This window comes from Equus asinus, chromosome 14, assembly GCF_041296235.1.
Source record: "Equus asinus isolate D_3611 breed Donkey chromosome 14, EquAss-T2T_v2, whole genome shotgun sequence".
Classification (NCBI taxonomy): Eukaryota; Metazoa; Chordata; class Mammalia; order Perissodactyla; family Equidae; genus Equus; species Equus asinus.
The window spans coordinates 4,133,860-4,160,988 of NC_091803.1; the positions used below are offsets into that span (position 1 = coordinate 4,133,860).

The 27,129-nt window shown below is 61.8% G+C and overlaps 1 protein-coding gene across 2 annotated transcripts; it reads left to right on the top strand.

Moving 5' to 3' along the window:
- The first annotated feature begins 561 nt into the window (after nucleotides 1–561).
- On the top strand, nucleotides 562–26,904 carry SLC29A4 (solute carrier family 29 member 4). Of its 2 annotated transcripts, none has more exons than XM_070484154.1 (11): nucleotides 562–742; nucleotides 14,038–14,220; nucleotides 17,341–17,472; nucleotides 17,708–17,821; nucleotides 18,297–18,425; nucleotides 19,443–19,517; nucleotides 22,553–22,797; nucleotides 23,369–23,510; nucleotides 23,599–23,786; nucleotides 24,574–24,814; nucleotides 25,722–26,904. In XM_070484154.1, exons 2-11 carry the CDS (start codon nucleotides 14,049–14,051, stop codon nucleotides 25,859–25,861), a joined length of 1,578 nt encoding a protein of 525 aa, XP_070340255.1. In that variant the 5' UTR covers nucleotides 562–742; nucleotides 14,038–14,048; the 3' UTR covers nucleotides 25,862–26,904. The 2 variants fall into 2 exon arrangements, with proteins under 2 accessions (XP_070340255.1, XP_044602666.2); XM_044746731.2 differs by lacking the exon at nucleotides 562–742 and adding an exon at nucleotides 10,334–10,518.
- Nucleotides 26,905–27,129: the final 225 nt, after the last annotated feature.

Here is a 27,129-nt window from a genome sequence, read left to right on the forward strand (position 1 = left end):
CTCTCCCCCTACACTGACCCCAGACGGGGCAAGCAGCTTGGAGAGCGGTCTGCACATCCGCCCCCTCGGCAGACGCTCTCCCTCTCAGGAGAGGGGAGTCTCGCTTGGTTACAGTTCTGTGCCATAAATTTCTGGATTGGTGAATCATCATCTTTATATTCAGAGGAAACAATAATGCTATTTTCAGCTTGGGGGCAGACGAGTCCACCGGTCAAAAGCCCCTCCAAGGCCGGGGCTGGGGAGGCCGGAGCTGCCCTCCTTGCAATCGGCAGGCTTCCTCTGCCTGGGGGGGCTTGGTCTACACCATGGGGAGGGCGGGGGGCAGGGAGGATGTGGGGAGCCAGGAGAGAGGAGCAGGAGGAGGAGGCAGGCAGGCAGGGAACGTTCTGGAGTCACACAGCTGGACAGGTCCCCTAGGCTGTGCAGATGCAGATGCTGAGGCCCAGAGAGGGTGAGTGCCCTGCCCTGGGACACACAGCCTGTGGGCGCCAGGCAGCGTTGTCAGCAGCTCTGCTGGGCGCTGTGGCTCTAGCGACGGCTCCAGTGTTTTCTCAGCACTCGGGAACAGATGGCTTCAATTCCCACCCACGGAAGCCAAACACTCCCCCTGGTTACCCTGCTAATTGGCTCACAAGCCGCCTCTTGTAAATAGAGAGTACAAAGGCTCCTTCGCACGCGGTGTGTCTGACGGGTGAGCTCTGACTCCACCGGAGAGGCCTCAGAGGGAGCACGGGAGCCCCAGGTAAGCCCTGGGCAGGGCCCCGGCATGGTCAGGAGCCTGGGCTGGCCAGCCTGTCCTGAGTCAGGTCCGGGCTCTGCCGTTCCCTCGGCGCCTGGCTGGGAAACCCCGGGCCAGCCTCAGGCTCTCTGGGATCCGTTTCTGCATCTGTGAAATGGGCGTGCTCCTTCCAGAGGAGCAGGGCGTGACCTCCCGGGTCGGTGCTCAGGGATGGGAGGTCTCTGTAAGAGGCCAACACCCTGCCTCCTTCAGCGGGGGCCCGCACAGTAAGGGCCTGCACTGCTCTGCCCCCCACCCCGATGGTAGTCCATTCGCCGAGCCCCTTTCACTTACGGAGCCTCCCGCCAGCCCCGACGCTGCCCCGAGACCCAGTGAGGAGCGAACTCCTCAAGGCTCCTTGGCTGAGTGCCCTTGAGCAAGTGTCTTCACCTCTCTGGGCCTCATCCCGTCTGTCAAGTAGGGCGTTGTGGAGCGTCCCTCAGAGGCGTGGTGAGGATTGGAGGACTGAGTTCCCAGGGTCAGCCGTCCCACGCCAGTCAGGGGAGACCCCCTGGAGGAGGGGCCTGTGGCGCTGAGGCGTTACGGATGAATAGGAGTTGGTGGGGTGGAGGGGAGTGTGCTCGGTGATGGGCAGGCCCTCCAGGTGGAGGAACAGGCGGGTGAAAGCTTGGGAGAGGGGCGCCTCATCGTGGGGGCGGGGGGAGGGAGGAAGCCCTGGGAAATGGGGTGTGGCTGCTGGCTCAGAGAGGGGCTGGCCAGGGCAGGCAGGCGCCCAGAGGGGGCGTGGGGTCCAGGCGGGAAGGAGCACAGAGGAGGTGGGGCCGGCAGGGAGGGAGGAGGTCCAGAGGTCCCCCTGGGCTCCCGTCCCCGCCAGCCTGCCGCACCGTGGCCGTAATGAAGAGCTCTTCCAGCTAAGAGCCCTGGAGCCGGGCCAGGCAGCTCCCGCCATCTGGGCCGGCCTCCAGCGGCGGCCCCTGGAGGCTTCATCCCCCATCGCTGGCTGTCCAGGGCTGTCCCGAGGGCCCCAGGAGGCCACGTAGGCTTGGGGGCTTCCATCCTGGAAGCCTGGCTCAGGGTGCGGCTCCATCTGATCTCCAGACCTATGGGTCCGGGGGGTCCGGGGGGCAGCATGACCCACAGGACAGACAGGGGTGGCTGAGGAGGGACCAGCATTGGCCTGGCCTTGCTGTGTGACTCGAGCAAGAATTGGAGGAAGTGACACAGAGGAAGGCCGCTCCTTGCACCAGGGGGTGACCCCGAGGGGTGGCAGACCCTCAACCCTCCATGATCAGCTGGGACCAGACCCCGGCAGCGTCTGTCCCTCTGCCCAGCCAGCGGCTCCCTCTCCCTCCCCGGCTGTGTCCCGAGCAGGCCCCTCACTCCGGGCTCTGTCTGGCTCTTGGCTGCCTGCGCAGGTTGACGGGAAGATTCTAATGGGCTTTAAGTTAATAAGTTGCGACTAAATTAGGTTTGAGCTCTGCAGGAAGCAGATGGCACAGCCGCGTGGCCTGGAACAGCCCCGCTGGAGCGGCGGGCGCGGGCGGCGGTGGGGTACGCACCGCTGGGTTCCCTTTATTCTTCTCCCCCAACCCCAACATTTTATTATGAAAATTCTCAACATAAAGAAGAGTCGAAAGAACAAGCCAGGAACACGCGTATGCCCACTGCCTGCATTTTGCCGTTTGCTTTCTGAGGTCCGTCTCACCATCGCGCTGTCCATCCACCAATCCATCTTCCTTTTTTAATGCAGTTCGAAGTCAGTTGCAGACGCCATCACCCGTCACCCCTAAACCTGCATGTCATTAGCTAGAGGTCCATATTTAGTGTGGGTTTTGGGGGTTTTTTTAAGGTAAAATTTACAAGCAGTGAAATGTACACGTCTAAAGTGAACATTTACTGCGTTTTGACAGATGGCCACGTCGTGTGAGCCAGATCTCTATCAGGATATGAGCATTACCGTCACCCCACTAGCTCCCTCCTGCCGCCCGCCCTCCCCGACGGTAATAACCATCTGAGTTACCTCCGATTCATTTGCGTCGTCTAGAATGTCACATGAATGGAACCAGACAGTCTGTGTTCCCTTGCGTCTGTCTCTTTCGGTCAGCACGATACGCTTGAGAGTAATCCCAGGGGCTGGGGTATCAGGAGCCTGTTCCTTTTCATTGCTGCGTAGTATTCCACGGTACGGATGGACCAGGGTCTGTTGAACCACTTCCTCCTGATAGGCCCCTGGGTTGTTTCTAGACTTTGACTATTATGAGTAAAACATGTATACGTCTTTTGTGGGCATGTAGCTTCTTTTTAGGCTTGAGTCCCTTTCGCCCCTCAACCCAGTCTATACCCCAACCCACTCACTGGCCTTTGGGTGGGCACGTCTCCCCAAACTGACGCACCTTGGTGGGCCATGGCCATCTGGGGTGGCTCCTGCTCCTCGGGAAGGAATGGATAGCGGGTGAGCAGGCTGATGGCTGATGTCACTGAAGCAGTGGGAGTTATTCCACACGATCTGGCTTGGACCCCAAGTGCCTCCCCTGAGACTGGTGCACAAGGGCACCCACCTGGAGGGTTGGTTAGATGGGCCACCAGGAGTAAGAAACCCAAGTGCCCCCAGGAAAGGCTTCACCCTAAGGCAAAGATCAGATGTAGAGTGTTGCCAATAAAACATGGTCTCAGGTCAAGCAAAATCTGACAGTGCCACTGTCAGGAGTCAAAGACAGCTAAGAGGCTCCTAAGAATCTTAAAAGCATGCATCTTAGACTCCCTCTGCTGGACTGGAGAGCTGCTAGAACTCTCAAGGGCCTTGTCCCACAGCCCAGAACAGAGAGAGGCTATCTCAAAGAGATGTGTGGATACAGCTCTGACCTAATGGAGTGTGTTGTAATCTGATACACAGGAAACCCACAGAGCTTTTAAAGGAATTATACCAGATGGGACTGAGCAGCTGCGCTGACTCCCTGCTGGTGGGGCCTGAGGCAGAGGAAGTTGACCGTTGGCCTACCCACCCTTACCACCCATTCCTCCAAAGTGAGCGTGTGGAAGGAAACAGGTCAGCCGGGGTCAGAAGACACTGGGCTTTGGGTATTATCCCTGTGGTCACTGAGGAATCATGGAGAGAGTTAGCAGGAAAAGGACACCTTTTAGAAAGTGCACTCTGCCTGCCTAGGGAGGCGGTTGGAGGCTGAGTGAGGGAAGCCAAGAGACCAAGGAGGGAGCCATCCTACTGAAGGATGATTTGGGGAACGTCAGAGGCCATTTAGAACAGCGCTCAGCACTTGCCAAATGAGGACACAGCAGGAGCCTTGGTCCCTGGCGGTGGCAGCCCCCTGCTCACTTGTCCGTGATGCAGACCCCACTATAGCCCCTGCCTGCACCAACGCGGCTGCCCTCAGGAGCCCGGATGACAAAACAGGCCTGGCCACGGCCCCTCCTTGGCTCACTCCATGGGACCTTAATTGGCTGCATTTTTCATCCATTAGCAGAGTCCTTGCTGCGGTCAGTGAGGCCCAGGCGTCACCGGCAGTGACATAGGCCTGGCCCTGAGCCTAGCCCACCCTGGCACCCCCCACAGAGAACCCATCCCCTGGATCTGCCACTCACCCCAACAGAGCCCTCTAAGCATCTGGGGTGGTCGGCTGGGTGGCTCTGCTGATCTTGACCAGCTTGCTCATGGGTCTGGGGTTGGCTGGCGGTCAGCTGGTCCGGGACGGCCTCCGCCGTGTGGCTGTGCTCTAGGTCACCCATCTCTCAGGAGGCCAGCCTGGGCCTTTCCAGATCTCTGGTTTATCACAGCTGCTGTCATCCCACCGGCCGGCGTGAGTCACCTGCACAAACACAGAGAGATGCAGCGGGGAAATTATTCTGCCTGTTGGTGGGAGGAGCTCCGAGTCCATTTGCACTGAAGACAGGCTCCTCGTACCGTCAGGTTTTCCAGTGGGCAGCCCATTCTGCCCCCAGAACGCAGCGCTGAATCCCCACCATGCCACGAGCCCCTGCTAAGGTCCATTGGACCCTGGGCAACACCAATCACACCCCCGGACCAGAAAACCAGCCCTGGCCCTAATCTAAACCCCAAAGTTTCTCCCCATCTGAACAGCCGTTTCCCAGACTCAAAGGTCCTTCACCCCCCGTCCCCACGTAACTTGATGCTGGCAGGAGCCGGGGTGTGTGGAGAGCGTGGGAACCGTGAAGACGAGACGTCCATCTCCACACACAAACATAGTTTCAGTGTTTCGTGATAAATGCGTGCACGGCGACAAGCATTACAAACAGGCTGACATGGGCTTACTATGGACAAGGAAGAAAAATAGAGAAGGAAACGCTGCCTCTCCACCCCCACGGTCAAGGACGACCGTGGACTAATTCTGCTGTACTGCTTTCTAGTTTTTTCTCTACGTGGAGCGAGTATACGGTATGCATAATTGTGTATCCTGCGTGTCCCACTTAACGTTAAAAAATTCATAGTTTACAAAAGGCTAAAGTAAAAATAAGCATCCCTTCTCCGACCCCAACCCCCTAATCTCCAGTCCAAAGGCCACCTGCTGGCAGAATTCCCTCTCGCTCTGGGCAGATCAGCCTTTTGGTCTATGCAGGCCTTCAACTGATTGGACGCGGCCCACCCACATTATGGAGGGCAATTTGCTTTATTCGGTCTACCAATTTAAATGTAAATCTCACCCAAAAACACCCTCACAGAAACGTCCAGAATAATGTTTGACCAATAAACGGGGCACTGTGGCCCAGCCAAGTTGACATACAAAATTAGTCATTACACATGTTTTTCTGCACCTTGCTTTTCCTTTTTTAACTGAACAATGTATCTTGTAAATCGCTCCCAATCGGTACAGGTCTCAATCTTTGTAACGTTGTGTAGTATCCTGTTGTACTGCTGGACGCTGAGCTTGTTTCTGATCTTTTGCTGTTACAAAAATGCAACAAATATTCTTTGGATGCACAGCTTTGAACAGATGTGCAAATATAATGTTGTATAGATTCTTAAAAATAGAATTCATGGAACAAATAATTTGTGCATTTTAAATTTGGGGTTGATGTGCCAAATTTCCCTCCATAGAAGTTGTATAAATTTACACTCCCACCATAAAGGATGGGAGGGCATCCTACTCTCACCTTGCCAACACTGACTTCAAACTTTTCGGCTTTTGCCAATATGCTAAGAAAAAAATGGCCTCTCAGTGTAGTTCTAATTTGTACCTCTCTTACTAGGTGTGGAGTCGGGCAATTTTTCATATGCTGAAGCCATTGTGTTTGCATTTTTTTTAATTGTCCGCTCATGTACTTTTCTCATCTTCTCTATTGGTTGCTGGTCTTTTTCTTTTTGATTTATAGATGCTCTTTATATATTAAGGAAACAAGCCCACTACCTGTCATACGTGTTGCAAATATTTTCCCCACTCTGGCATTCATCTTTTTCATTTTGTTTGTGATGGGGTTTTCCATGCACGAAGTTTATATTTTTTACTGAAACAGTCAAATGTGCTGGTCTTTTCATTTATGGCTTCTGAGTTTTGTGTCTCGCTTAGAAGGAACTTCTTTTCTATGAGATTATTAAAAACAGAAATCTGGAGTTTTTTGTTGTTAGTTATTTTTGTTGGTTTTGGTTTTGGTTTTGGTTTGAGTACCAGGAATGAGGTAGGGACCCAATTTTGTCTTATTTTATTTGTAGATTGTCACCCAATGAGGCAAACACCATGTACAGAATAATCCATCCGTCTCTCACTCACATGAAAAGATACTGCTATCGATGCACGCGTTTGGGTCGCCTTCTGGAACCGCCGTTCTGTGCCCTTCACGGGTCCATCTCGTCAGAGGCCAGCCCTGAGCTGCCACAGCAGTGGCGGCTTGAGTTGATACTTTGTATCTGACAAGTCAATCCCTCCGCATTCCTCTTCCTTCACAGTCTTTTCCGGCCTTGGTCTCGCAAATTCATTTTCCCATATGAATTTTAGAATCAGTTTAACAGGCTCCAAAAGATAACTCGCCATCATCTCTATCTTCCCCTGAGTCTCTCACCAAAGTTTTCTCCTGTCCCTTTACAGTTTTTTTCATGCAGACGTTGAACATTGCTAATTAAGCTCGTTCCGGGGAATTCCATCTATTTTGTCCCTGTCGTCAATGATTCTTTTCTCTGATTGCGGTTCTCTGTCTGCTGCGCCCAGGTAGGAAGGCTGTGGAATCTCTTAAAGGGCTTTACTGGGGTCACTCGGATCTCCCAGCTATGTAATCCTGTCCCCTGCGAATAACAATGTAACTCCTCTTTTCCAGTTTTTATATATCTTCCTTCTTTCTCTTGGGTATCAGTGTCGACTAGGACGCCGAAGAGGGGAGGGGCAGAAGGTAACAGAACAGATGAGGGCGGACATCCAAGCCTTGTCCCGTGTGTGGAGAGAGAGGTCTTCTGCTTCAGGACCATAAAGATTCACAGATTCCTACTTTAGGAGGATTCTTAAAAAATTACGAATGGGGGTCGGCCCACTGGTGCAGCGGTTAAGTGTGCACGTTCCGCTTCGGTGGCCCGGGGTTCGCCGGTTCGGATCCCAGGTGTGGACATGGCACCGCTTGGCACGCCATGCTGTGGTAGGCGTCCCACATATAAAGCAGAGGAAGATGGACACGGATGTTAGCTCAGGGCCAGTCTTCCCCAGCAAAAAAGAGGAGGATTGGCAGCAGATGTTAGCTCAGAGCTAATCTTCCTCAAAAAAAGATAAAATTAAGAATGAATGTCGTTTTTCCCCAAATGCCTTTTTAGCATCTATACAGAGGATCAGATGATTTTTCCTTTGACCTATTAATACAATGAGTTATGTTAGTAGCGCCCTTTACCTGAGACCATCTTGCATTTGGAATGTCCTGTTCTTATTTTAAGGTGCCCCTGATTCCTGTGGCTACTGTTTTATTTAGGATTTTACACTGATGTTCACAGCGAGGGGGGGGACGAGTCTGTTGTCTCCTTAGAGAAATCTTCGTGAGCTTGAGGAATTTCTTTCTTCTTTCCTGTGCTCCGGAATATTTCAGTCACCTTGCGGCGCTCTCTTCTTTGATGGTTTGGTAGAATTCTGGAAATGTGTGAAACGGCATAAGCGGGGGTTGTGGGGGCAGAGGACTCGTCGTTTAACAAACTTCTCTCCTTCCTCTCTAGTAATTGATCTATTTAAATTTCTGTCATCTGATAACAGCTTGTCTGCTCGTTCTTACTTACCCAGAAAATCGTTTCACCCAGTTCTTCCAATTTTTTGGCACCAAGTGCAAAGTATCTTTCGTATTTCTCCTCGTTTCCTGTTTCTCTCTCGTGTCACACTTGCACGCCGCCAGCTTGCCACACTGCTAGAAACGCTTCAGAACCGTCCACCCTGGGGGTGACCTGCCATTTCTCTGTGTGGTTTCACCTTATTCCATGGTTCCCCTGGGGTTTTCGAAGATGACAGTTGCGCCATCCACCCCCCACCGTGGTGAATATTCCATAGCCACTCTTCTCGGGTAACTGGCTATTTGCCATGTTTGGCTATTATGACGAACATCCTTGCATATAAAGCCCTTTCTATATTTAGAATCATTTCCTTGGGCTGGATTTTCTGGATCAAAGGCTGAGCGTGTTTTTTAGGCAGATTGACTTTCCAGAATCGTTGTTCTAACTTGCACTCCCACCAGCAAAACACTTAGGTCACATCCTGCTCCCTCCTTCGCCTGAAACACTCCACGGGGCTCCAGGGCCTTCCCACGGCCAGCAAGACGCCCTCAGGCTGGTTTCTGCCTGCCGCCCGATTTCTTCTCCCTTCCTCTGTTCCTGCTACTCCGGCCTTCTTTTTTCCTTGACTATAACGAGCTTTCTCTGACCTCAGGACTTCGCGCTGGCTGTTCCCTCTGCCCGGAACACACTTACTTACCACAAACCTCCCACCGTGGGCGCCTTCCCATCGTTCAGGTCTCTCAGTTCCAGTGTCACCTTCTAGAGCGGCCTTCCCTGACCCCTAGATGGTGACGGGCGCCCCGGCCCCATAGGCTCGCTCTCCGTAGGCCCTCACTCCGTCTATTGTCTCCCAGGCATCGGACGCCTCCCGGAACGAGAGTACCCCATTATTGCCAGTGTCCCCCATGAGACTGAAACCCAATGGGGCAGGGATTCCGATGTGTCCCTCGTACCTATAACAGTCTCACACACACGCAATACCTTTTGTTCACGCCCAGAACAGCCCGGCCTGGCTCCCTGCCGGGTTGAGGGTCCCCTTTCAGAGCTCCAGACCCAGGGGAGGGCGCAGGCTCGTCAGCTCGGATGAACCGCTGGGAACGGCTGGCCATCTCCCCCAGCCAGACGGCAGCAGATGACGGGCAGGGGGCCGCCTCCCACCCCTGAGGGCACTAGCAGCATCCTCCCAGCACACTCCTCTCAGCACCCGGTTCAGTCCACCCTTAAGCAAGTATTTGGCTCCTGCTGTGTGCAGGCACTCTGCCCAGCACTGAGGATCCAGAGGAAGGCGAGACAGGCTCTTACTCCTAGGGGGCGTCCTCTGTCAGGAGAGAAGGGCAAGGCCTTGAGGGCCGGTGCGGACCACAGCTGTGGGCAGAGGCATCTCTGGGGCCTCCTGGTTGATGGCAGGTGGTCTCAAGGCAGGAGGAGGAGCTAGTTGGATGGCGGGGGGAGGCTGGCGCGTGCCCTGCAAGCCCCTGTGTTGACCCCATCCAGGTAAGTCTGTCCTGGGTGGGGAGGGGACTTGCCTGATTCCCATGGACAGGCCTGGGCTCCGGAGGGACCCAGGGCACGCTGCCTCCCACCTGGTTCCTGTTCTTGCCTTGTGCAGACCCCTTTCCGGGCAAGGAACCTCCCCGCGACCCCATCACTGGCTCCTTTGCGGTGCCAGGGCCCCAGTGGGCTCCTCCCCCGGGGCAAGGGTTCCTGAGCCTTAGCACAGTCTCTCTGAGGGCCACATCACAGACGAGGACACCGAGGCACGGAGACAAGGGTGCTCAGCTGGCAACCCTGAAGGCAAGGTTGTAATTCCACCTGGGAGAAAACTGAGGTTGCGGGATGCAAAAGGACCTAGTCAGGGTCTGATCCCACGCTAGGGGGAGAGGAGACTGGGCAGCGGGTGGGGACCAGCCGAGGGAGCGGCACAGGGGGCGACGATGCCCCCAGACCTGGCTGGAATCGGTGCTCTGCACGAGCTCAGCCCGCGGCCTCCTACTCATCCTTCAAAACTTGGGAGTCTGGTCGTCCGGGTGACCTGTCACACCCACCCACCCTGAGTCGCAGACCTCCCTCCGTGGCGAGGGGACCCGGGGTCGGGACTGGGGCAGTAGCCCTGGGCACCAAGGCCGGGAGGTGGGGATGGGGGGAGGTGGGCTAGATCAGCCGCAGGTCACCGGGAGGTCACCGGGGCCACCATGCCCCCCTGGGGTGTCAGCCTCCGCCCCATCCCCGCCTCTGCGGGGGGCCGCGGGATGGGGAGATGGAGCGGAGATGAGGGGGATGGGGAGGAGGAGGGGTGAGGACGGGAGGAGGGGAGGCGGGGCGGGGCGGGGCTCGCTGTGGGGGCGGGCCGGGGCGGAGCGCGGGCCCCCGGCTGTGCTCGCCGCTGCGCTGCGCTGCGCCCCCCGGACGCGCTCGGCGACCCGGGCGCGGCGGAGGGACCGCGGAGGACGCCAGCCGCGCCCGGCCCGAGGCGGGGTGCCGGGCGCAGCGGGCCGGGGCGCGGGCGCCCAGGGGTCCCGGCGCGGGGGCGGTGGGCGCGGGCGGGGCCGGGCGCGCCGAGGACCCCCGGGCCGGCCAGGTAAGCGGTCCCCGCGGAGGGGCGGGCGGGCGGGGCGGGCGCGGCCGGGGCGCGGGGACCTGTCGGAGCCTTTGTCTGCGGCGCGCGGCCCCGCGCCGCGCCCCCTCCCCCTCCGCGCCGGCTCGGGCAGCCGAAGCCAGGGCCGGGGGCGCGTGACCCTGGGGACTCTGAGACCCCCGCCTGACCCCACTCCCTGTCCCGGGAAGAGAGGGCGCCCACCTCCACCGCTCGTGCAGCATCCGAACCGGGCCAGCCCCACGCCAGCCCAAGTGCGAGCGCAGGACCCAGACCCGGGAAGGAGGAGAGTGGCCGGTGGCCCGAGGCCATGCCCGGGCCCTGGCGCCCCCTTCTCCCCGGGCGCCTCCTAAAGGTCCTTCCACCTGAAGTTCCTCCTGGTCCCCCTCCGCCCCATCTCACCGCTTCCCCAGCCAGCCCCCTCCTACTTCTGGGGAGAGCCGGCTGCAAGAGGCGGGGCCTGTGCCCGGGGTCACCTCGCGGTGGTGGCCCGGGGAGTCTGTCCTTTGCCTAGGGGCGCAGGCCTGGGAACCAACTTTGTTGCTGATGGGGCCAGGCAGGCAGAAGGCGCTTGGGGGTGGAGTGCTGCCAGCGTCTACACCTGCAGAAACCAAGGCCAGGGGCAGGGGCTGGGTCCTGGCTGCTCTGCCACCAGCCAGCGCCTGAGGCCAGTGCGTTTGCCCGTCCTCCGGGAGCTGCAGGAAGGGAGCGGCTCCAGGGTCTGGAAACTCACTTTCCCGTGGGCAGAACCCACTGGAGGAGCTGGGGCACTCGAGAACCGGGGCTGGGGAAAGGGCAGCAGAGGAGGCACCAGGCGGCCCAGGCACAGGGGCCCAGGGCCGTCCCAGGGCATCCACTGGCCAGGGCTGGACACCCCCAGGGAGCAGGAGGCCGGAGGAGGGCCAGCCGGCTGGCTTTCCAAATGCAGTTCGGGTCCCTCTTTCCCTCTGGCTGGCTGGAGGCGCCGCGCGCCTGGAGAGGGGTCAGCCTGGCCTTGGGGTCCAGACACCCAGCACCTCCACGATGCCTGGGGCTCCTTCGGAACCAGTGTCCTCTGAGTCCCTGCTGAAATGGGGGAATGAAAGGAGGCCCAGCGGGCTGTGTGAGCCCCAGCCTCGCCTCTCTGTGCCTCGGTCTTCCTTTCTGCAGGGTGGGGGCATGAGCCAGCCTCTCAGGACTCCTGGGGTGGGGAGCCCTCTCCGGCCCCCAGCAGTGCCCCGAGGTGGTGGCCTGTGTGACTGCTGAACTCCCCCCCCCCCCGTGCCCTCCCACCCACGATTTGTGAGGGACCTTCTTACCCTCCTCCTCCACCAGAGGGAGGTGGGCAAACTGAGGCCCAGGGCTTGAAGCAGGGACCCGTGAGCTGAGGGCCAGAGCAATGCTCTGGGTCTTCTCAGCTGCTCTCCGGGCGGGCACCCAGGGGTCCTGGTGGGGTGGGGGCTGCAGAGAGGAGCCCCGTGCGTGTTCTTAAGTTTTAACTCAAGGAGGACACAGGAGCGAGTGGGGAGGGTCTGAGGCCCTGGGCTGCCCCGGTGCAGCGGGAGGGGTCTGAGGAGGGGCGAGTAGAGCCTGCGGCCCAGGAAGGGGGGCCCCCTCAGTGCACCCCTGCCCCACCACCCTGTGAGGCCTGCCCTCTGGCCAGGCCAGCGAGGTCGTGTTGAGGGGCCATGGGGCCACGGTAGGAGGAGCCAGACCCCCCTCAAGGAGGGGGCCTGGAGGAGCACGCGGGGACAGTGGCTGGGGCGGGCAGTGTGGGTGACCGAGCCAGAGGGAGCCATGGGGCCGCCTGCTGGCTGGATGCTGAGCACGTCCGCGGCCGGTGGCGTGGCCTCTGGTGGGGCGGAAACCTCAGCATGGAGGCGGGCATGTCTGGGCGCTGCTGGCTCGGGGACCCCTGGCTGAGCCCGGGCCAGGGGTCAGGGTTCGGCTGCCCCCTAGGCTGGGCTCACGTCCTCAGAGGGCTGGAGGGAGGAGGGTTCCGTAGCTGGAGGCTGGGTGGGTGGGGCCTGAGGGTCTCCAGGCCTCCAGCGCAGGATCCTGGCCAAGGCCACGGTCACTCAGATCCAGGCCGAGCTTGGTTCCCCAGCTCCAGGTGTGGCAGGAGGCCCAGGGTGCGGGGCCCAGGAAGAGGACTGAGCCTGGAGAGGAGTGACACCTGCTCCCCAGCCCCCCCGAAGCGGGAGCCCCCAACCCCCTTCTCCACTGCTCTTGGGGCCCATCAGCCAGGTCAGCCCCCCGTTGTCAGGGCCAGAATATCCCCAGTCCCCAGGACTGACTGGAAGCAGGGGCGTCTCCAGCTCCCAGGCCCTGATGAGAACTCTCCATGGAGAATTAGCTAAAGAGGAAGGAGCCAGGAGGAGGCGCTCAGTAGCTGGTCAGCACCACCCATCTGGGGGCTAGCAAGTGGGTAAACTGAGGCAGGAGAGCAGGAGAAAATGAGATGAAACGGGGAGGAGCGGGGAATGGCTGTGTGCCAACCTCAGAGAAAATCAGAGTAACTCAGGCACGTGGGGTCCTTCTCCCGGCTTCTTCCGCGGGTTCCACCACACATGCTCACCGGCTGGGAAGGCAGAGGTGCCACCCTCAGTGCCCAATGCCATGGTGTCCCATTTCCGTCCCACGTTCTCTACGAGGAGCAGGTATCCTTTTTGCAATCAGATGAGTGAATAAAAGTCCTTAGAAAAAAAATCGATAAAGTTTTAGGGAAAAAACTAGACTTCCCCCCACCCAGCATTACCTACACAGTAGGGGCGTCTCTCCATCGTGCATCAGTTAGCTCCTTCCTTCCCTCCAAAGACAAGGGCTGGCAGATTGGAACTGAAGCAAGAGAAACTGAGGCAAGAGCAAAGGAAGCACTTCCTGCCCCTGAAGGTGGTTGGCCCCAGAACGGAGGGCTGTGGTGGCCTGGGGTGTCCCACAGGCCTGTGTTTGGGTCCGGGCTCCACCCCTGACAGCCTGTGAGAGTGGGGTGACGGGGCAAGGGGGAGTGACTGTCTCACCCTCGTTTTCCTTGGCTGTAAAATGAGTGACTGTCAGCATCCCTCCCAGACGGAGACGATACGTGGGACACTGAGCACAGAGCTGGCACACGAAGTGTTCACTAGTGTCTGCGTTCTGACTGCTCACCAAGTCCTGGCGTTCCACCTCCCAAATATTTCTCCGCTCCATTGATTTCTCTCCCTGCCCACTGCCGTCACCCCCAGGCAGGCCTCCATGCCCACTGCCACCACCCCCGTGCAGGCCTCCGAGGCCACTGCCGCCACCCACACACAGGCCTCGGTCGTTGCTCCCCACTGCAGTGAGGCTGGGCTTCTTGACACAGATCATGCGATGTCACTCGTCCGCTTGGGTTTGCGCCCTTCATGGCGCTGTTTTGAAATCGGTGGAAGGAATTGTGAGGACAGCTCCGGCAGGGGGCGGTGCAGGCTCGGGGCTCAGCCATGGGGCGTGGGGGTCCCTCCTCGTCACCCCCTCAGCTCGCCTCCTCTCCTCTCCCCCCAACAGCACGGGCAGCCATGGGCTCCGTGGGAAGCCAGCGGCTCCAGGAAGCTGGTGCAGCATGCCCGTGGGACAGGAGCATGGTCATGAGCTTCAGCTTCGACGGCGGCCAGCTGGAGGAGGTGGCGGTGGGTACTGCTCGAGGCCAGGCTGATGGGCCCGGGGGCACCCCAGTTTCTCCAGACTCTGGTGAGTGAGGGTGTGGGCAGGGCGTGTGTTTGGCCCCGAACAGGACCTGGGCACGTGAGCCCTCGGGGCCTGGGGGACAGGAGTCTGGGGTGGGCATGGAGTAGGCAGGCCGGACTGGATATGCTGCGTAAGAAACAAGCCCCCCGGCTCCGTGCCTCCAGCCCAATGCCGTGTGCCCCGTGCAGTCACTGAGCCAGGCTGCGGAGGCTCCGTCTTACGGGGGCTCCCATGACCACCAGGCAGCAGAAAGGGCAGCTGGTGAACCACGCACTGACCCAGACTGCACGTAAAACTTCCATCTGGAAGTGACACAGGCCACTTTGGTCACATTTCATTGGCCAGAGCAAGCCACGCCTCACTTCAGGGCAGATGGGAACGTGCCAAAAAGGAGGAGGATGGCCGTGAGGTTCCGAGACCTGATTTTCCATCCGGCTGTATGACCTTGGGCAAGGGCCTAAACCTCTCTGAGTCTCGGTTTCCGCACCTCAAGGAAATAGGCCAGGTGCCTGTGAGTTCAGACTTGCAGAGTGGGCGGCGCGTGAATCTGGAGTCAGACAGATTCGGGCTCAACCCCAGGTCGCATCCCCCACCTGCTTGGGGGCCTGGGGTAGGTCACCATTCTCTGGGCTTGGTTTCTTCATCTGTGAAAGAGAATGCTCCTGGTGCCACCTTCAGTGTGCTTGGGAAAGAATCCGTAAGCCGTTGCTTGGGACTGTCCTGGGACTCAGGGCCCCCATACGTGAGAGCTGTGTTTGGGGGTCTGGACTGTACTAGCACGCCTGCAGGCTCAGAAATGGGGGCTTGTTCCCTGGCCCCATCCCCTCTCTTTGCAGATGGGGAATGGAGGTTCTGCCGGACGAGCCCCGGGGTGGGCTGGGATGGCCTCGCTCCTCCTGAGTGCGTGCACAGAGCCAGCTCAGGGCCGTCCCTAAGGTGCCAGACTTCTCCTGGTCAGGTGTGGCCAGAGATAGCGTGTGGCGTGTGCAGCCACGGCCATAGACGTGGATGGCGGCCGTTGTGACCGTGACAGGGGCGGTTTGAACTGTACTGGCGTTGCTGACAGTGGCTGGATCAGTCACTCGGTGGCTCACCCAGAGAAAGAGAGGCCGTAGGAGATGGACAGACAGAGGGGAGACAGACAGAGGGCTGTCAATACCTACAGCCTTAGATCTATACGTTCACATACGGGTTTATGGCAGGAAATGGGCTTGCTGATGTAGAGGCTGGCTAAGTTGGAGTCCGTAAGGCAGGTGGTCGGGAAGGAAGATCACAAACAGGCTGAAACCCCACAGGCACGAGCTGTTGGGGGTCTCTGAGTGCTGGGAAGACCTAAAGGTCTTGCCTGATTAGGTCAGGCCCACCCGGAGCGATTTCCCTCTTGATTAATTTAAAGTCCACTAAGGAGGCGGCAGCATCTCGATCAGTGCTTGACTGAACCACTGGGGACTATTCGGCCTGCCAAGTGGACCCATACAACCGACCGTCACAGTCCACCCTTTGCCAGCTTGGCTCCCGTACACAGCTCCTTAAACCACGCTTTATCTCCAAATAAAGGCACTAGCAAAGTCGTGCCACCACCTCGCATGACGTAACTAACCCCTGTACAACCAACACCACCCCAAGCCTTTCCACAAAAGATGCCAAATCCTGTGTGCTGTTACACAACCCCCCGTTTTGTTTTTTTTTTTTGAGGAAGATTAGCCCTGAACTAACATCTGCTGTCAATCCTCCTCTTTTTGCTGAGGAAGACTGGCCCTGAGCTAACATCCATGCCCATCTTCCTCTGTTTTATATGTGGGACGCCTGCCATAGCGTGGCTTGCCAAGCTGTGCCATGTCCGCACCCGGGATCCAAACAGGTGAACCCTGGGCCACCGAAGCGGAACATGCGCACTTAACCGCTGCGCCACCGGGCCGGCTGCACACATCCCCTTTGAGACCCTGTAACTCAGATACTGAGATACAAAGTTAACTATTACACATCTTATGGTAGGTGAGAAGGGGACAAGAGAGGGAATAACACAAAGATATTTGGTTAACACACACGCGCAGACATTTCATGTCAAAACAGGGAAGAAACGCTCATAGCCGTTGCGGTCCTCGTGTCTGTGACCGGTCGCGTGGTCACGGCTGGTATTTACAACCACCATCTTCCTATTCCCATTCTGTAGCCCCCTGTGCCCCCTAGGCGCCTCGGCTGGTCCTGGTTCTTTGACCCCAACCTCCATTCCTGAAGGTTCTGGCCGCTAGCAGTCCTGCTGGGGTTGGGTTGTGTTGTTTTCCATTGACGTCCGTCACAGGGAGCAGAAGTCCTCCGAGACTCCGGGCACATCCTTCCTTTTTCCCTTGGATGGGCAGGACCGGTCGCCACGGCCAGGACAGTGCCCTCTTCCGTGCCTGGCGGTTGGGGCGGGAGGAGCCCGGAGGGGCAGGGCGGCCGTCTTAGTTTCCAGGGCGACGGGATGCTCGTGTCTCGGGTTAGCATCCTTCCTCCCTTTGGCACTTGGGCGTCTTGCTGGTGGATCTCTAAAGGTCATAGTAAGCGGTCCCATGCCACATCCACCCCGTGGTCCCCAGACACAAGGCTGCTGGCCCTGAGAGAGTCACCCCACGTATCAGACTCATTTCGAGCCTCCTGGGGGATGCTGCCACCGCCCCACAAGCTGGCCCCTGAGCTGCGTCTTCAGAAGGCCGTCCCACCATCTGTCCAGCCGGTTGCTTCGGTGGCCGCGAGGCTCATAGTCGTGGTGGCAGTGGCCTCTTGGTGGTGGACAGTGGCCATGGTGATGGTGGCCATGATGCTGGTGGCAGCTATACAGCCAATCACCCTAGTTATAGTGACAATGAAGGTGACCGCAGTGGCCATGACAGTGATGATAATGGCCGTGATGCAGCGGCATTGCAGCCACGGCGGTGGGGATGGACAGAAGGCAGCGTGATGGCCGCCATGATGCTGGTGGACACGGTGGCCAAGGTGATGACAGACCGTGGACGTGGTGATGGTTGTCACGGGGTTGGGTGCTGTGGTACACTGTGGCCACAGTGATGGACTGCGGCCCTGGCGTGGCGGCCGTGGCCATGCGTGGGCTGGTCCATTCTCACCTGGTGTCTCTGGGTTTAGCGGTGGAGGAGCCAGTCCCGGACGATCGCTACCACGCCATCTACTTTGCGATGCTGCTGGCTGGCGTGGGCTTCCTACTGCCATACAACAGCTTCATCACCGACGTGGATTTCCTGCATCACAAGTACCCAGGTGGGTCCCCCGAGTCACACCCCCCTACACCCGCCGCCCTCTGGAAACCCCATGGGCAGGACCCTGCTGGGGAACCCGTGTTATTCAAATCCTGGCTCGGCAGTGAATTGCTGAGTGACCTCAGGGCAGCCGCTCACCCTCTCTGGGCCGTCAGCCCCTCTTGGGCAGAGCGAGGAGGCAGCGCCTAGTGGGGGTGGGCTCCCCCTGAGCACCTGTGGCTGGCCGACCCCCGCAGGGACCTCGATTGTGTTCGATATGAGCCTCACCTACATCTTGGTGGCACTGGTGGCCGTGCTCCTGAACAACGCGCTCGTGGAGAGACTGAGCCTGCACACCAGGATCACCGCCGGTACGCGCCGCCGCGCCCCCCCCAGGTCCTGGTGCCCACCTGCCCGGCCCCTCCCTCACCCCCTTCCTGTCTGTGCTTCCCTCTCCCGACCTGTGAAACAAAATATGTGGGGTTCGCTGAATGAGTGTAGGGTCAGGCCTGCAGCGGTGCACACGTGACAAGGATCCCTGGCCCCGGGGAAGGGGGGCTCTTGTGCACCCCACAGTATGTCCAGGCCCACGCTCTTCCGTGGCCTGGTCTGCTCTTCCTTTCCCGTCCGTCTTCATGGCGACCTCCAGCTTCAAGGCCCAGCTCCAACGACACCTCCTCCAGGAAGCCTTCCAAGTGGCCCTCTTAGATCCTGGCCCTGGCCCTCCCGGAGTTAAAGGGAAGGGCAGAGAGAGAGGCCTCTCAGAGCTGGCTCCACAGGAGGGGTGGGATGAGGGGGAGCCCCCCCAGCTGCTCATGGCCCCCTGCTCCGGCTTCTCCCCCGCAGGCTACCTCCTGGCCTTGGGCCCCCTCCTGTTCGTCAGCATCTGTGACGTGTGGCTGCAGCTCTTCTCTCGCGACCAGGCGTATGCCATCAACCTGGCCGCCGTGGGCACTGTGGCCTTCGGCTGCACAGGTAGGGCCGGGCGGGCTGGGGCCCAGCGTCGGAGTGCCACCGTGGCCGTGCATCCCGCCCCGTTCGCGTGTGGGGTGCGTGTGACACGAGACGAGCCGGGCTCCAGGCCGGGACGTGTCCACAGGCACACTCCACATGCGTGCTCACACACAGCACCTGCCCCCACGCGCGTGCTCACACACAGAGCACGCACAGAGCACATGCGTGCACACACATGGTGCACAGAAAGAGCGACTGCCCCACACGCATGCACACACAGTGCCAGAGCACATGCACTGTGCACATGTCCACACCCCCCGGGTACCACGTGGACCCTGGAGCAGTTCCCCGGTTTCTCGATATAACCTGGCCTTCAAGGACCATCTTGCACATGTCACTATGTCACCGTGTTTTTCTTGGGTAGTGGCTTCCAAACTAATTATTTTAAAGCTTTTTATTTTGAAAATATTTCAAACCTACAGAAAGGGTGCGAGAATAATAGAATGAACTCCGCAGGCCCTTCCCTCAGATTGCCGATTGTTGACTGAGAGAGGTTACACTCTAGTCTCAAGTGACCCGGAAATCTCAGTGGCTTCACAGAACAAGACTTGCGTCCGGCTCTCGCTGCATGCCCAGCACGTCGCAGGCGGCTCTGCTCCATGCAGTCGCTCGGGACTCAGGTTGACTGCGGCCCCTGTCTGTGACACGTGGCCTTTGGTCACCCCACTGGGGGGAAGAAAGAAAGGCTGGAAGTCCACGTGCGCTTTTCACGCCCTTGTCCAGAAGGGCCATGTGTCATTTCTGCCCATTTTCCCATCGTCCAGAGATAGTCCAGGAGTCTGGCCAGCCCCGGGGGGCTGTGGGGGGCAGGACACGCACTACGTGGAGGGTGGTGGGACCATATCCCTCCGCCGCCAGTGGCGTTAGCGTCCCCGACCGTGCACACTCGCCAGCACGGTGTCCTCAGACTGGAATTTCGTTCCAAGCTGGCGGCTGATAAGCGGTGTCTCATGGTCCCTCCTCTCTCTCTCTCTTAAGTGCAGCAATCCAGCTTCTACGGGTACACGGGGATGCTGCCCAAGAGGTACACCCAAGGGGTGATGACCGGGGAGAGTGAGTATCTGCAAGCCCAGGAGGGGCAGGGGCTGTCGGCTCTGGAAGCCTCTTCCTAGGGACCCCCCACGATGTGCCCCCAACCAAGACCAGGCTCACAAGCTCCAGGCCTCCTGGGCTGGGGACAGTGACCAACGCCTCCCCTCGCCTGGCTGCTGGGGTCTCCCAGATGGGAGGGGCATGGCTGTGATGTGTGTACAGGGTGAGCCCCTTCATACCCAGGATGTCGCCAAGCTCTCCTTGGAGCCCCTCACCCCCTGCTTGGCTCCCCCACCTGGCTTCTCAGACCTCCCTTCCCAAGCCCACCTCATCCTCTCCCACCCGCCCCTGCTCAGCACACGGCCCCCGGTGCCCGGAACCGAAACTTACCAGCACCCCGTCCTTCTCCAAGGTGTGCGGACATGCCCTCCAGGCCGGCTCCTCACCCCAGCCCCTGATCCAGGCGACCGACCGCCTCTTGCCCTGCCACCCCTCTCTGCACAGGGGCAGCAGCACCCTTAGCCCAGCCCCGTGCTTCAGGGGCCCCACGCTTCGAACCACCATCCTCCAGTTGTCCCCCCTCTTCCTTGCATGCCTCGACGGGCTGGGGTCAGCCATGCTGTCCAGGCAGGCTGCTGGGCCCAGGCCCGGACCATGTGGGCTCTGGTCCCCATTCCTCCCCTTTGGGGCTTTCTGCCCCATCTCCCTACGATGAGGTCAACTGGATGCCCCCAGGGCTCCCGGCCTCTCGGCTGTGGACTTGGGTGCCAGCAAGGCAGCAGGCAGGCAGAGGAACTTCTGTGGGCCAGACACATTTGTCGTGCAGACGAGGGTGCTGCAGCTGCCAGAATGGTGCTGGCACGCCCATTTGGGGTGGCTTCCGTAGCCAGGGGCCCCCCAAAAAAGATTTGCTTGGAGTCCTGCTCACCCTCAGGGTGGCCCACAGTGGCCACCCGCCTCTGCCAGACACTGCCCAGTGGCTCATGGTCACCCTCAGACGAAACCCCCCAAATGCTGCCGGAGGCCGTGCTTTCTGCCATGCCCCCCACTGCCCCCCCAACCTCAAGCTGTCCCCCACACCGTTCCAAGCCCCCCCACATCCTTCAGCTCCTCAAACTGGATCATACAGAGCTCACCCAGCCATGCCCCAGTCACCGCGTGCCCCCTCATCATGCACAATTGTTGGAGTTTTCCTGTGACTTTTGTGACCCTCTCCCCCCAGCCCTGGGAAGGAAGGGCCTGTGAGCTGTCCCCACTATGTCCTCAGGGCAGGATAGTGGTGGCACACAGCATGCACTCAATCCATGCTCTGGGGGTGTGTGTGCGGCAGACAGCAGGGCAGGGAGGGGTGGTCCGAGCGGCACCTTCTGGGGGTGGGGCTGTGCCGACTGGGGTGGAGGCTGGGCCGGCCTGGAGTGGGGGCAGCCCAAACCTGGGGGCAGGGGACCAGGGGGCGGGGCTGAGTGGTGAGGGCGGGGCTGAGTGGAGGGGCGGGGCTGAGTGGAGGGGTGGGGCTGAGTGGAGGGGGCGGGGCTGAGTGCAGGGGCGGGGCTGAGTGGGAAGGGCGGGGCTGAGTGGAGGGGCGGGGCTGAGTGGAGGGGCGGGGCTGAGTGGAGGGGGCGGGGCTGAGTGCAGGGGCGGGGCTGAGTGTGGAGGGCGGGGCTGAGTGTGGAGGGCGGGGCTGAGTGTGGAGGGCGGGGCTGAGTGTGGAGGGCGGGGCTGAGTGGAGGGGCGGGGCTGAGTGCAGGGGCGGGGCTGAGTGCAGGGGCGGGGCTGAGTGGAGGGGGCGGGGCTGAGTGGAGGGCGGGGCTGAGTGGAGGGGCGGGGCTGAGTGGCGGGGGCGGGGCTGAGTGTGGAGGGCGGGGCTGAGTGTGGAGGGCGGGGCTGAGTGGAGGGGCGGGGCTGAGTGCAGGGGCGGGGCTGAGTGCAGGGGCGGGGCTGAGTGGAGGGGGCGGGGCTGAGTGGAGGGCGGGGCTGAGTGGAGGGGCGGGGCTGAGTGGCGGGGGCGGGGCTGAGTGGAGGGCGGGGCTGAGTGGAGGGGCGGGGCTGAGTGGCGGGGGCGGGGCTGAGTGTGGAGGGCGGGGCTGAGTGTGGAGGGCGGGGCTGAGTGTGGAGGGCGGGGCTGAGTGGAGGGGCGGGGCTGAGTGCAGGGGCGGGGCTGAGTGCAGGGGCGGGGCTGAGTGGAGGGGGCGGGGCTGAGTGGAGGGCGGGGCTGAGTGGAGGGGCGGGGCTGAGTGGCGGGGGCGGGGCTGAGTGTGGAGGGCGGGGCTGAGTGTGGAGGGCGGGGCTGAGTGTGGAGGGCGGGGCTGAGTGGAGGGGCGGGGCTGAGTGCAGGGGCGGGGCTGAGTGCAGGGGCGGGGCTGAGTGGAGGGGGCGGGGCTGAGTGGAGGGCGGGGCTGAGTGGAGGGGCGGGGCTGAGTGGCGGGGGCGGGGCTGAGTGTGGAGGGCGGGGCTGAGTGTGGAGGGCGGGGCTGAGTGGAGGGGCGGGGCTGAGTGCAGGGGCGGGGCTGAGTGGAGGGGCGGGGCTGAGTGCAGGGGGCGGGGCTGAGTGCAGGGGCGGGGCTGAGTGGTGAGGGCGGGGCTGAGTGGCGGGGGCGGGGCTGAGTGGGAAGGGCGGGGCTGAGTGGAGGGGGCGGGGCTGAGTGGAGGGCGGGGCTGAGTGGAGGGGCGGGGCTGAGTGGCGGGGGCGGGGCTGAGTGTGGAGGGCGGGGCTGAGTGTGGAGGGCGGGGCTGAGTGCAGGGGCGGGGCTGAGTGCAGGGGCGGGGCTGAGTGCAGGGGCGGGGCTGAGTGCAGGGGGCGGGGCTGAGTGCAGGGGCGGGGCTGAGTGGTGAGGGCGGGGCTGAGTGGCGGGGGCGGGGCTGAGTGGGAAGGGCGGGGCTGAGTGGAGGGCGGGGCTGAGTGGAGGGGCGGGGCTGAGTGGTGAGGGCGGGGCTGAGTGGAGGGGGCGGGGCTGGGTGGAGGGGGCGGGGCTGGGTGGAGGGGCGGGGCTGAGTGTGGAGGGCGGGGCTGCATGGAGAGGGCGGGCCCAGGCCATGCCCCGTCGCGTCACCCCCAGGCACGGCGGGCGTGATGGTGTCCCTGAGCCGCATCCTCACGAAGCTGCTGCTGCCGGACGAGCGCGCCAGCACGCTCATCTTCTTCCTGCTGTCCGCCGGCCTCGAGCTGCTCTGCTGCCTGCTGCACCTGCTCGTGCGCCGCAGCCGCTTCGTGCGCCGCCACACGGCTCGGCCCCGCGACTGCCGCCCGGCCGGGCCCCACTACCGCGTGCACCACGACGTCGCCGCCGGGGACGTCCGCTTCGTGAGTCCGCGGCCCGGGGACCGGGGTTGGCGCCCGTGGGGGCCCGCGCATCCGTGGCCGGCGCCCCCTGGCTGGAGAGCAGCGTGCCCTCTGGTGGCGGCAGGTGCTGGGGAGGGCATGGGGGATGCAGGATGGGGGTGCTCCAGGGTCCCTGTAGGATCAGGCGCAGGGGGCCGGCCCTCGGAGGGCATGGCGGGGCAGCCAGGCTTGTCACAGACGTTGATCCAGCGAGTCACTTGAGCCCTCAGCCGGAGACACTGCAGTGAGCCAGAGACGTGGTCCCCCATGGCGCCCAGAGATCTACAGACGGCCAGAGGGTGGCGTGCTGTGACCAGGCCCACACAAGAAAGGAGGGAAACTAGGGGCCCCCTTAATAGTCAGGGAGGTGCCCCAAGGAGTGGCTTCTGGGCTGAGACCTGAGCCATGTGGAGGGAGAGATGTGAAGATTCACAGGAAGGGTGTGCGGAGGCTCAGAGGCTGGGTGTTTGAAGAGCAGCGAGGAAGGGAGGGTGGGCAGGAGGCCTCGAGGAGCCTGCCGCCCAAACCCCGTCCCACGTCGCCCTCCCTCCAGGAGCACCAAGGCCCAGCCCCGGCCAACTGTGGGTCCCCGAAGGACAGCCCGGCCCACGAGGTGACCAGCGGCTGCGGGGGAGCCTACACACGCTTTGACGTGCCTCAGCGGAGAGTCAAGCGGAGCTGGCCCTCCTTCAGAGGTGGGGCCGGGGGTGGCACTTGGGCCAGCGGGCGGGCGGGGGGGGCCTGCAGGGCGCTGTCCCCTGACCCGCGGCCTGCCACCCACAGCCCTGCTGCTGCACCGCTACGTGGTGGCCCGCGTCATCTGGGCCGACATGCTGTCTATCGCCGTCACTTACTTCATCACGCTGTGCCTGTTCCCGGGTCTCGAGTCCGAGATCCGCCACTGCATCCTGGGCGAGTGGCTGCCCATCCTCATCATGGCCGTCTTCAACCTCTCTGACTTCGTGGGCAAGGTGGGCCGCCCGCCCCGACCCCGGCCCCTGGCCCTGGTGGCGGTGGGGGACAGGGGGGACAGGATGCCACTGGCAGAGCCGTCAGACCACAGGGCCACCGCGGGAGGGTCCCCAGGGCGGGGCAGGCCCGGCGCTGACGATGCCCGGTGGGGAGGGTGGAATCAAGCAAGGGTGCCGTTCGAGATCACGGCCTCGGAGGGTGGCCCCCAACTGACCCCAGAGTGCTCTGGGTGTCAGCCGTGTCCCCGGAGCCGTCCTCCTGCCCCACGCTCACTAGTGAACGGGTCTGTGACAGCACAGGTGCGGGCGCTGGAAGTACCCCGTTGGCTCAAAGAGGCCAGGAGACTTCGAGCAGAGCGTCACGTGCCACGAGTGCAGGGTGGGGGCGGGAGCCGGAACAAAGCTGCCATTTCTGGGTCAGGCCTTCTCTAGATGAACGCAGAAGAGGCTCAGAGAGGGCAAGCCATTTGCGTGCAGTCACACAGCTAGAGGGCCAGGAAACAAGTCTGTGCTTCGAGAGGGAGCGCGGCTTCCTTAGCTGGCCCAGCTGCCCGTCCTGGTGCTCCCGCTGTGCGAGGTGACACAACTGGGCGTGACCCTCTGGGCCGCGGTGTCCTCATTTCTCCAGGGCCCCCGCCCGCAAAGGTGCCATGAGGACTGACAGGGGGACGTGGGCAGGGTGGCGATGGGTCCAGGCCCGCGGCAGGCCTATGCCGGCTGTAAGGAGGGGTCCGGGGGTCCAGGGGATGGGCCAGGCCAGCGGGCCCTCACGCCGGGCTCCCCGCAGATCCTGGCGGCCCTGCCGGTGGACTGGCGGGGCCCGCACCTGCTGGCCTGCGCCTGCCTGCGCTTGGTCTTCATCCCACTCTTCATCCTGTGCGTGTACCCGAGCGGCGCGCCCGCCCTCCGCCACCCCGCCTGGCCCTGCGTGTTCTCGCTGCTCATGGGCATCAGCAACGGCTACTTCGGCAGTGTGCCCATGATCCTGGCGGCCGGCAAAGTGAGCCCCAAGCAGCGGGAGCTGGCAGGTGAGGCCCCGCTTGGCCTGCCCGGGGGACAGCTCGGGAGCCCCCCTCCAAGCACTGTTCTAGGTGCTGGGGAGACAGTGGTGATAAAACAATGATCCCAGAGGAGCTGAGCAGTCTGGGAAGGCTTCGCTGAGGAGGTGACTTTTGAGCCAAGACCTAGATGAAGTAGTGAGGGAGTCAGCCACATGATAATGCAAGGGAAGAGCATTCCAGGAAGTGGGAATAGCATGTGCAAAGGCCCTGAGGCAGAAGCAGCAGTGTGTGCCAAGGGCGGGGGAGGGAGGAGGTGGGAGGGTCGCTGTGAGGCTGGGTACGGAGGAGGGACAGGGTCTGACTGTCGACCCCTTTGGTGCTGCTCAGACAGCGAAGAGGGACCAGGCAGAGAAAGGGCATCAGTGAGGAGCTACTGCAACAGTCCTGGCCCAAGAGGCCATGGGCTTGGACCAGGGTGGGGGTGCCGTGGGATCCTGGATCTGTTTTGACAGGAGAGCCCGTAGGCCCGGCTGACAGACTGGGAGACAGGGTGTGAGAAAGGGACACGGCATCAAGAAGGACTCCCCAGATTGGGGCCTGCCGCTCAGGGGAACAAGCTTGGATTGGCGTCCACTGAGCTGGGGAGGGGGCGTGGTGGGAGGGGCACTGGATTTGGGGACCAGCTCTGGGAGGTTGGAGATGCCCAGCAGACACCCCACGGTGTCTGGGACGAGGAGGCTGTGGAGATGGGAGGCTGGAGATAAAAGGAAGCAGGCAGGGCCTGGGGCGCCCCATGTGTTCAAACGGGGGACAGTCCTCAGATAGCCACCTCCCGGGAGCGGGCGGCGGTCACCGCCGTGGTCCCCCGAGGGCCGCACACCGCCCCGTCCCTCCGTCCCTCCATCCCTCGGGCTCAGTCCGGCCTCGTCCACAGGGAACACCATGACCGTGTCCTACATGACGGGGCTGACGCTGGGCTCGGCCGTGGCCTACGGTACCTACAGCCTCACGCGGGGCGCCCGCCGCAGCTGCTTCCCCGCCACCGCCAACGCCTCGCTCCCCGCCGGGCCCTGAGCCGGGCCCGCCACCTGCAGTGCCTGCTGCCACCCGGGGCCCCGCCAGCCCTGCGCCCTCTGGCTGCACCCAGGGGCCCCAGCCCTGGGGGGGTCACTCACAGCCATCCCCACCCAGGAGAGCAGACACCAGCCAGTGTCCCCGCCTGGAGGCCCCCGCCCCCCTTCACACCATCCGTGGCACCTGTGAGGGTGCACCTGAGCCAGCCCTTCCTTCATGGGGGCCCCTCGTCCTGAGCGTGAAGACCTCAGTGGAGAGGGTCCATCCCCAGCCTTGTTACCCCACGGCCTCTGCCTGTCCCCTGCTCTCAAATGCTGGTTCTCCAGAACAGAACGCATCTGCCATAATGGGATCGTAGCCCGGGTCTGGACGGGCTCGGACCGCGGTCCACACCGGCCCCTCTGTGACCACGGCTTTGGTGCACCCACAGCTGGGCACACCCATGCCACCCACCCCGGCACCCACCTGAGGCTGCGGGCCTGGGGGGGTCTGTGCCTGACTGGGGACCCCCATCGACTTCTCCGGCCCCTCCACGGACTCCTCCTGTGACCGTGATACAGGAGTGGGCACAGTATGGGGGCCACAGAGCAGGGCCCCACGCCCTGACTGAAGTCAGCTTGACCCAGGCCTTGCTCCACATGGGACGAGGCCCAAGGAGGGATGTGACATGCCCACCAGTCCCAGGAAAGTCAGGAGGGGCAGAGGTCCCACGCAAGCCCGGACCCTCCAGAGCATCCTGCCAAAGACGGGCTTTTCCAGGGGGCGCCTGGCCTGCCCTTGCACACCCACGGCGCAGCCGTGCCCACCCCCCCACTGTGTCCTGTCCACGTGTCTGTCCACTGACTGTACCGCACTGGCCATTAAAAGATGAAGGCAGAGATGCCCCACCGCCGCCTCCAGAGCAGCGTCTATGTGGGCAGGGCTACCGCCGCCATCTGGGGGCAGGGGGGGCCTGGTGGGACAAGGCCACCCTCAGAGCTGGGCCCTGCCTTCCCGGCTGTAGGGCCCACCTGTGTGCAGGCCTGAAGTTTCTGGGGTTGGGGGGCGTCAGGCAGCAGGAGGGTGTCGTACCTGGGGGCCGGGCCGGTTTTGTGTGGAGGGCTGAGGACGGGGGTATTTGGTGTTTGGACGGCGCCTCGGTGGCCCTTGTGTCCTCGGGTCAGCCGGGCCCCGCCCCCGGGGCTCAGCCGGGTCCTGAGGCTGAGGGTCTGGGCTCCAGTCCCGACTCTGTTGCTGATTCGTGTGATGGGGCCCAATCCCCGCTCTGT

What these genes read in the sequence shown, in the direction of transcription:
- SLC29A4 (XM_070484154.1), top strand. Translation starts at nt 14,049, where the DNA reads ATGGGCTCCGTGGGAAGCCAGCGGCTCCAGGAAGCTGGTGCAGCATGC. An exon ending in CCCAGTTTCTCCAGACTCTG is followed by an intron (nt 14,221 to 17,340) that starts GTGAGTGAGGGT and finishes CTCTGGGTTTAG; the next exon opens with CGGTGGAGGAGCCAGTCCCG. An exon ending in AGGGGTGATGACCGGGGAGA is followed by an intron (nt 19,518 to 22,552) that starts GTGAGTATCTGC and finishes CGTCACCCCCAG; the next exon opens with GCACGGCGGGCGTGATGGTG.